Below are 10,237 nucleotides of genomic sequence, written 5' to 3'. Positions count from 1 at the left end.
CGGGTCTTGTTTTTTGTTTCATCCATTCAGCCATTGTCTATCTCTTGATTGGAAAGTTCAGTTCATTTATATTCAATCTTATTATTGATAATTAAGGGCTTACTCTTGACACTTAGTTATTTGTTTTCTGGTTGTTTTGTGGTCTTCTCTTCCTTCTTTCCTTCATTGCTGTGTTCCTTTTAGTAAAGGTGATTTTCTCTGGTGTTATGACTTCTTGATTTTTATTTTTTGTGTACTTGTTGTAGGTTTTTTAATTTGAGGTTGCCACGAGGCTTGCAAATGATATTTTATAACTAATTATTTTAAACTGATAACTACTTAACACTGATTGCATAAATAAACAAACAAACAAGCAAAAACTGATAAAACTCTATACTTTAACTTCATCCTCCCATGTTTTAACTTTTTGTTTTTTCTATTTATATTTTATTATACTATCTATTTCTTGAAAAGTTGTTGTAGTTTTTATTTTTGGTAGGTTCATCTCTTAGTCTTTCTACTCAAGATATATGTAGTTTAGATACCACAAATACAGTGTTATAATATTTTGTGTTTTTCTGTGTACTTACTATTACCAGTGAGTTTTGTCTCTTCAGATGATTTCTTATGACTCATTAACATCCTTTTCTTTTGGATTGAAGAACTCCCTGTAGCATTTTTCATAGGACAGGTCTGGTGTCAATGAAGTCCCTCAGCTTCCGTTTGTTTGGGAAAGTCTTTATTTCTCCTTCATGTTTTAAGAATATTTTATCTGGATAGTCTATTCTAGGATGTAAGTTTCTTTCCTTCAGTACTTTAAATATGTCATGCTACTCTCTCCTGGCCTGTAAGGTTTCCACTGAAAAGTTTGCTGCCAGGCATATTGGAGCTCCTTGGTATGTTAGTTGTTTATTTTCTCTTACTGCTTGTAGGATCCTTTCTTTATCCTTGACCTTTGGAAATTTATTACTTAATACGTTGAGGTAGTCTTCTTTGGGTTAAATCTGGTTGGTGTTCTATAACTTTCTTGTACTTGAATATTCCTATCTTTCTCTAGGTTTGGGAAGTTCTCTATTATTATTCCTTTGAATAAACTTTCTACCCTGATCTCTCTACTTCCTTTTTAAGACCTATAACTCTTAGATTTGCCCTTCTGATGCTATTTTCTAGATCTTGTAGGTGTGTTTCACTCTTTTTTATTCTTTTTTTCTTTTAACTTCTCTTTGTATTTTCATATAGGCTGTCTTCAAGCTCACTAATTCTTTCTTCTGCTTGATCTTTTTGTTGTTGTTGAGAGACTCTGATGCATCCTTCAGTATGTCATTTGCATTTCTCAGCTCCAGAATTTCAGCTTCTTTTAAAATTATTTCAATCTCTTTGTTAAATTTATCTGATAGGATTCTGAAATCCTTCTCCATGTTACTTTGAATTTCTTTGAGCTTCCTCAAAACAGCTCATTTGACTTCTTTGCCTGAAATATCACATATCTCTGTCTCTTCAGGATTGGTCACTGGTGCCTTGTTTAGTTCATTTGGTGAGGTAATGTTTGCTTGGATGGCGTTGATGCTTGTGGACTTTGGAAATTGAAGGGATAGGTACTTATTGCAGTCTTTACTGTCTGGGCTTGTTTGTACGCATCCTGCTTAAGGAAGCTTGCCAAGTCTTTAAAGGGACTTAGGTATTGTGGTGTAAGTCTTTGGTCCCTGCAGCCATATCTTCATTACGGGGCACTCCAAACCCAGTAATTCTGTGTCTCTTGTAGACACACAGAGTTACCGCCTTGGTGGTCTTGGGTAAGATCTAAAAGAATTCCCTGGATTACCAGGCAGAGACTCTTGTTGTCTTCCCTTACTTTCCCCCAAACAAACAGAATCTCTCTCTCTGTGCTGAACTTCCTAGAGCTGAGTGAGGGTTGATACAAGTACCCCTGTTCCCACCACCATTGGAAATGTGCTGGGTCAGATCTGAAGCAAACAGCACTTGGTTTTGCCCAAGACCCATGGTGACCATTCCTGGCGGCCACCTATGTTTACTCAAGGCCCTACGGCTTTACAATTAACAAGTGGCAAATGCAACCAGGCTTATGTCCTTCCCTTCAGGGTGGCAAGTTCCTCACCCAATCCTGGGAGGGTCCAGAGATGCTATCCAGGAGCCAAGGGCTGGGATTGGGACCTTAGGAATCTACCCGGTACTCTATTCTACTGAAGCTGATGTGGTACCCAAGTTGCAAGACCAAATCTTTTTTACCCTTTCCTCCACTTCTCTCAAGTGGAGGAATTTTTTCCTGTGGCCACCACCCCAGGCTGTGGCAAGTACTGCCTGGCTACCGCTGATGTTTAACTGCCAAGGGTTCTTCTGTCAGCCTGTGGTGAATGCTTCCAGGTCTGGGTCTCTCCCTTAAGGGCACTGGCTCCCCTCTGACCCAGGGAAGGTCCAGAAATACCATCCAGGAGCAAAGGCCTGGTATCAGGAACTCTAGAAGCCTGCTTGGTGCTCTACCCCAATGTGGCTGAGCTGGTGCCCAAGCTGCAAGGCAAAGTCCCTTTACTCTTCCTTCTCCTTTCCTCAAGCAGAAAGAGTCTCTCCCTGTAGCCACCACAGCTGGGAATGTGCTGGGTCACACCTGAAGCCAGCATGTCTCTGAGTCTCACCCATGGTCCACAGTGAGTACTGCCTGGCTACCACTGCTGATTATTCAGGACCCAAGACCTCTTTAGTCAGCAGGTGATAAATCCTGCTAGCACAGTGTCTTTCCCTTCTAGGCAGCAGGTTATCGTCTGGCCCAGGGTGTGTCTAGAAATGTCATCTGGTAGCTGAGACCTGGAATGGAAGCCTCAGCACTCTGCCCAGTGCCTTATCCTACTTTGACTGAACTAGTATCCAAGTTGCAAGACAAAGTCCTCTTTAGTCTCCCCTCTCCTCTCCTTAAGCAGAAGGAAGGAGTCTCTCCTGGAGCTGTAAGCTGCACTGCCTAAGGTTGGGGGAGGGGTGATGCAAGCACTCCCTTGGCTTCCTTAGCCAGTGTCTCACTGCCTGTGAGCCCTGCACAGCACTGTTGCTTGCCCAGGAATTGCAGTCCTTGTGGTGTAGACTGCCTTTCATTTATTTAGGACCCCAGAGAACTTCAGCCTGTGGTGGTGGGGCTTGCTGGAACTCAGGTTCCTACCACTGGGATGGACGATTCCCCCTGGCTAGGGCTGTTCTAAATGCTCCCTCTGTGAGCACTGGCTGAATTCTGCCCTGTGTTGCTTTCTTCTGTGACAGGGCAGCACTGAGTTCCGATGCAAAGTCCCACAATCGCTGCACTCTCCCTCCCCCATGCACACAGATTCTCAGTCCACACTACGTGGTTGCTGCTGGTGGATGGGTGGTGTAGGCAATTCAAGACTGTCTTTTCTACCTTCTTCAGTGCCTCCTTTCTTAATATGTTAAAACCAGGTACTGTGATCACTCGCCTGATTTTTTGTTCCTATAAAGGTGTTTTTGTGTGGATAGTTGTTCAATTTTGTGTTACTGCTGTGCGTATAATTGGTGGAATCTTTTTTTGACCATCTTGCTCTGCTTCCGCCTGAAGTACATGACGTTATGGTAACCATCGTCATATATAATGCACATAAGTGCTTTTACATTTTCCTTTTATGGTTTTCAGAGAGTCATAACTTGCAAATACAATTTTAAATTGTTTTTAAAAATTTGCAGTTGAGTAGAATTAGTCCTAAAATAATAAATACCCATCAATACAATTTTCTTTCTTTTTTTTTAACTCAAGATAATTTGCTGGAAGGTGAATGGTCTAAGTGCTTATTCAGTGTTTTTAGTTTGTCTGTGGAACACCTACATTAGTATCCCTTGGAAGCTTACTAAAATGAAGGTTCTTGGGTCCCACCCTCCATCATCTTGAATCAAAATCTGAGGGGAAACCTAGGAACTTGCTTTTTAAATAAGCTCTCCAGGTAATTTCTATGCACTTTCAAGTTTAAGAACTTTAGATCATACAACTTCTACATGATGTATAGTAACTGGATCTAGTTCTGGTTTTGACAAATAAGTTGCTGCCATTTCATTTTAAACTCATTGTGCCTCAACTTCCAATCTATAAATGTTTGATGTTTACTTTTACTTTAAGTGGTACTCTGAACATTTATGGAGCATCTCACAACCCAAAACTTTCCACAAGTGCCAAATCTGCAATAACTAGTATCATATCCTTGGGAAAATAAAAATCTCTCTGGGCCCTTTACTTCATTTGCACAATAAACAAGGTTAGACTAGGATTTATCTATAAGGCCTTTTCCAAATGAAACGCACTAGAGCTCTGTGAAAAAGTTGTTTACAAATTACCAATTTCTAATGTTTTCCTTCCCAGCAGCACAATTCATAATAAAGCTGCATTAATAGTACATGAAATTACAGAGCCTAAATAGGAGGTGAGTTTAAAGCATTGTGTGACGCTTGAGCTCTAATAAAACTAACAAATGCTTGAAACAGTACTATATACCAATGATTTGCAAAGTTATTTGCACATTAAAATCACCTGGGGACCTTTTAGCTACTCCAGTGCCCAGGCCACACCCCAATTAGAGGTGCATCTCAGGCACAGTAATTATGAAGCTTTCTAGGTGATACCAATATGAAGCTAAGTTTTAGAACCACTACTATATATTGCTGTCAAAATTTAACATTACTAGACCTTTTCAACTACTTGTACTTAATATTAAGTACCTGAATGAAAGTACTTATTACATTAAAAAATCTATATTTTAACTGTAACAAAATCTGCATTTTAATGTTACCTTTAAAATTTATATTGAATATATCTACCTCTCTCAATATTATTTGTTACCTAGCTGGTCTCCTTGCTTTCACCTTTGCCTCCTACATTTGTAGAATACAGGTTTAACTTCTGTTCAGATACTCAAAATAATAGTGACTTAAAGAAAATAGAATTTTATTTTTTGTCTCATGTAACAGCCAAAACTGTGGTAAGCAGTGTGCAAAGCTGGTATGGCAGCTCCACAATGACAGGACCTTGGCTCCTAATAGCTGGTTGCTCTGCCATCCCTAGGGTGTTGCTCTTCTCTGCGTGATCCACAATGTCTCATGACTATGCTCACTTTATAGCTAGCAGGAAGTGGAGGGTGGACGGAAATAAAACATTCCCTCTTAACCTTTGAGGGAATGGTTCCAAAATTGTACATATCACATATGCTCACTCCCATTGGTCAGGACTTGGTCATAGGGCCTACTTAGCTACAAGGGAAGCAGAGCAAGGTATTCTTTATTCTAGGTAGCTTTGTTCCCAGATAAATATTGGGAGATCTATTACTATAGAAGAAGAGAACAGGTATTAGGGTACATCTATTATAGCAGTCTCTGCCAATCTCCTTATAATCCGTTCTCCTTCCAGCAGACAGTGACCATTCTAAAACAGGAATTGAATCATGGCATATACTAGCCACAAATCTTTCAGTGGCTTCCCAGTGCTTTAAAGATACAAACTTCTAAAGTCTTTGCCATAGCCTATAAGACGGCATAGTCTGTAAGAGCTCTTGTCTATTTGCCTGTCTCATCTTGTATCTCACTTTCTACACTCCAGCCATATCAGTCCCTGTTCAATTCTCAAACACACCTTTTGCTGCATGTCCTTTATACCTCAAGTTTACTTCCCCAGGAAAAACTTTCCTAGTGCCCCCCACTTTGTTAAAAAGCTCTAATATAAATCACATGTTTCCATTGACACATTTGTCTCACTTATTTGTGCAATTATTTGGATGTGTTTCTCCTCCATGAGACTTTTAAGTTCCATGAGAATAGGGGCCTTGTTTATTTTTGTTTGTATTGTATTGTGTTCCTAGTGCTAGCCCAGTGCTAGGCATGGAGTGGACACTCGAAGATTTGAATATAAGCTGCAATAATTTAGCTCATTATTTCATGAGCCCCAAGACATAGAATTTATTGTGTAGTGATCTAATATACTAATAGAAATTGTATTATTATTTAAACATTTTACTTTTTCTATGTTTTTAGATGCAGGGGTCTTACCATGTTGCCCAGGCTGGTCTCGAGCTCTTAAGCTCAAGCAATCCACTCATCTTGGCCTCCCAAAGTGCTGGGATTACAGGCGTGAACCACCACACCCAGCCTCAAACATTTTGCTTTTTGCTCTAATTAGAGTTTAAAGAAATAGACTTTGGAATATAAGCTTGACCTTACCATTAAATTGTCTTTACTAATTTACATTAAGTCATTTAGTCTTTTTCTCTTTCAGTTCCCCATCTACAAAATAGATATTAAAACCTTGTTAGGGGCAACTTCTAGGTCTCAAGCTACTAGAAGTCAGGTACAATAACCTTAGAATAACATCAGAGTTACTTGAGTTCTTTTAGGGATATTGCTTGATTTTCACTGAAAATGTGCATATAATTTTTCAAAAAGCTAATATAGTTCAGATTTGTTTTGACAACAGTCTTTAAACCCATATGGAAGAATCATCTTGGCTCATTTAGTAAGTATATATTTAGGCCAAAAATATGAAGGAAACACATCAAATTCATTCAAAATGAGACAGGAGACCAAAAAGTTATTGCATTTGAACTTCTTTAATAATTCACTCAAAACTGTAACACGAGAGGAATCCACTGTTTAGTTAACATTTACACACAATTATAAAGAATAAAAGACTGAACACATTTATGAACAAACTGCAGTATGTCTTTAGGTTCATAGGCTGCTCAACACATTTAAAGCGTATAGCAAATGAAGTCACAGAACTATAGGGCTACAAGGAAATCCCACAAGTTTATAGCTTAACTGGAATCAGATTTATCTTGATACAGAATAATCTATAAACTCATTTAATGGTCATTTTGTCTCATCTAACAAACCACACAGATGTCAACCACCGGGCCTTGCAAATGCAGAGTGGCCATTTACATTTAAAATGAAGTATTATAGACAACCAGAATAAAATCAATTCCCGTATTTACTATTTTCCATTTTCAATATGAGCATTTGAAATGTTAATATGAGATACAATTTCACTATTTGAACTCACATTACATATACTGAAACTACCAATGAGTACAGCAAGAATATAGACATACTGCGGCCTTTGACTTTAACATCAACACACTGGTTAAAATACTGAGAAATTCGAACCACACAAAGTCACAAAATGAAGTGGAAAAACCTTAAGACAATTTAATTTAGCACGCTTATTTTGCAGCTGAGCAAGCTAAGGACCAGGGGCAACTAGACCCTAATAATGTGTACTTTTGAAAATGATACAAACTACCTTGGTTGTAAGAAGTGCAGGTTGAACACTTTAGGAGAACAGTCTTCAAACTGGCAATTCAAAATTTCCCATTATATGTGAATAAAATTGGAAGGATGTTAAATGTCCATGGAAAGTTACTCTTGTAAGTTAGGATGCCTTATACTGAGGCTTTAGAATGAAAGTACACTTCACAAATGGAATAGTGAACATAAATTACCAGAAGTCAAGATAATAGTCATACTAGTAAGGTAAGCAAGGTAAATTCCCTTATACACAAAAATTATTTTGATGACCTTTTTCAATAATGAATCTAAAATGAAGTGTTTTAAAAAGCTCCCTAAACACAAAACGAACATAAAACTGCTTAATAACTTTAGAGCTCATGTAATATTCTTGCTGAAAACAGTTACTGAAATTACCAGCAAAATGATGGAATATCTTTAAAGCAGTACACTCGTATAATCTGTAATAATTTCATTTGCTAACTTTTAAGAAGTATTCTCTGGACTATAAATCTTGTGCAAATAGACTTCCACTTTATTATTACCCAAATTACAGATATCCAAGATACCGACGATATGCACTCTATCCAGTTCAGTTGCTGCTTTTATAATATCACCTAAAAGTAAAAAGCAGATGGTAAGTACTGTAAAATAGTTAAATATTTACTTGACTTTAGTATCACATAAGCTGTTAATTTTTTTCTTATAATATTAACACTGTGCCCCATCCTCTCCCTCTTCCCTCCAATTTATTACATGCATTTACCAAAATTATATGGCAACTTCTGCAGATAAAGGTGAACATATCAAACAGATACACCAAAACTGCCATGGCATGAACTGGTATTCAAAAGCCACATTTAGTTTTCGGGTTTTTGTTTTGTTCTTGGTGGAGCAAAATAAATCCAGATATTTTCAAGGTCATTTGTAAGGTTCCAAATAAATAGCTTATTGGTATACTTCAAAGGAATGCAAAGATAAAGTTTTCTATTTTGAAATTCAATTATCAATATTTTTGTAAAACTATAAGCCATAAAGCAAAACTGTATTTGCCTTATATATTTTACCGCATAAATATATGTATACATATGTGTATATGTGTAACTGATACATCTTTTAAAGTTAAAGTGGCTTTATTAATTAAAACTTATCTTTGGATACTCTTGAGAAACTCTGTGAAAAATATATCAGGTCTCCAGTAAGACAATTCGCTTCTCAGAAAAAAAAAAAAAAAATGGATCAGGTGAGTGACATGGCAGAGTAACGAGTTCCAGGGCCCTGTCCTTCTATAAAGCATCTTATAAGCTGAAAAAACTCTTAGAATCAACTTTTGCAGAACTCTAGAATCTAGACAAAAACTTAGAGCAACTAGGGAAAAATTAATAAAGAAATAAACTGCTACACGGTGGGTAGAGTGTGCTGTGGTATTTTAAATTGCCTGCCTATCACTCCTCACTCCGCAGATAAGGGGCAGTCATGAAGATGGCTGCTTGCACTTCTGGTGCAGGTTGCTAGTACCAAAGGGAGCAATGCAGACCTTATTCTCAAAGATGTGGTCGTGTGTTCTCACCTTTACAGTAGCTCCCTCAAGGAAGATGCAAGGGTTTACTTTTGTTTTACCCAGTTTGGAGCATTCCCACAGCTGGGATGGCTTTTCTGGTGGTGGCATTGCTGAACGCATTTAAAGACAAAAATAGTAGCCAGTGCAGCTGGGCAGGTTATAAAGTTGGGACAAGCAAGAAGCAAACCAAAAAATCCTGGGCAGGAAGAAGCTGAGAAAAGATATATATGGTGGAAAGTGGGCTTTAAAAACTCCTTTGTACAACGGGGAATCAAGAAGGCCACATGCATACCCAGGGCAGACATATGGTCAGAAAAAGGCTGAGAAGACTCTAATCACTCATCTGTGGCTGACCTTCATGCTCTGAGCAAGCAGGAAGTGAAGGCTAAGGCAGAATTGTAAATGGCCTGACTAAGTGTCGAAGGAGTGCCACCACTCCAGGTCAATTTACAAAAACTGGGAGAATATATTTTTTCTTTTTCATTTCTGGGCTCCAGGTGTTTAAGGAAACTGTCAAAACACTAGCTGACTACTGCTAAGATAATGCATCACAGACTTTAGTGGCTACGCATAAAAATACTTTATTTTCAATATAAGAAAATGAAAACAATTAGAGGTTAAGTAACAAGCAAAGTCACATGGTGATTCTTATCCAGACAAGCTGGCAGGAAGGCATATGCTTTTAATCTTTTATGCTAGAGCTACATCTCTACAAAACTGTGCTAAAATATAGTAGTAGATCCAGGTTTTGTGGGATCCCAAGGGTATACTATTTGGCGGCACTTTTTAATGAAAAAATACAAAATACGTAAGAATGCCAAATGGGTTTTAGAAGGGATTTGTGCAAATTTAGGCTACATTAGCGTCACAGTAAATCCATCTCTGCTAGACTTATCAAAAGATCTAATTAATGATTTAAAATTGTGTAAGTTCACTAAATCATAATGATTACAACTGGTAGTACTATATAATTTTCTTTTGCCTTGAGTGGGGTGGACTTTAATCCAGATGCTTTGGAAAGATTTCAAGATCTTGAGATCTGATGCTAACAGATAATTCTAATTGTTATCATATTTTGACTTTTATGAACAATGACTTACTTCTATCCACAACATAAAATATAAATAAGTCTTCTGTTCAGCTGTTCAGGTAATTCTGCCTAGTTGTGTAATGCTTTGAACAAATGACAACTTCTCTATGCCTCAATTTGCTTATCTAGTACCTACATCATAGGGTATTTTGAGGATTAAATACACATAAAGCATTTAGAATGGTAGTTGACACATAGCAAACATTCATTAAATATTAGCAGTGATAATCTTTACTTAAGGAAACCTATTATGAAATTAGGATAGTATTTATATCATAAAAATTCTTTAAAAAGGACTATAGATTTTACCTAATAAAACGAGCTACTCT

The 10,237-nt window shown here is 37.6% G+C and overlaps 1 protein-coding gene across 3 annotated transcripts in view; it reads right to left on the bottom strand.

Moving 5' to 3' along the window:
* Nucleotides 1–6,562: 6,562 nt before the first annotated feature.
* The window catches only part of RADX (RPA1 related single stranded DNA binding protein, X-linked), a 67,269-nt gene continuing 63,594 nt past the window's right edge, over nt 6,563–10,237 (bottom strand). For all 3 annotated transcript variants that reach the window (XM_016944037.3, XM_016944038.4, XM_063804623.1), the window contains one exon: nt 6,563–7,874. In XM_016944037.3, coding sequence (XP_016799526.1) covers nt 7,744–7,874 — 131 coding nt within the window. In that variant the 3' untranslated portion in view covers nt 6,563–7,743. The remainder of the gene's footprint in view (nt 7,875–10,237) is intronic.

This window comes from Pan troglodytes, chromosome X (assembly GCF_028858775.2).
Source record: "Pan troglodytes isolate AG18354 chromosome X, NHGRI_mPanTro3-v2.0_pri, whole genome shotgun sequence".
Classification (NCBI taxonomy): domain Eukaryota; kingdom Metazoa; phylum Chordata; class Mammalia; order Primates; family Hominidae; genus Pan; species Pan troglodytes.
This window is presented reverse-complemented; position numbering and strand designations above follow the sequence as displayed.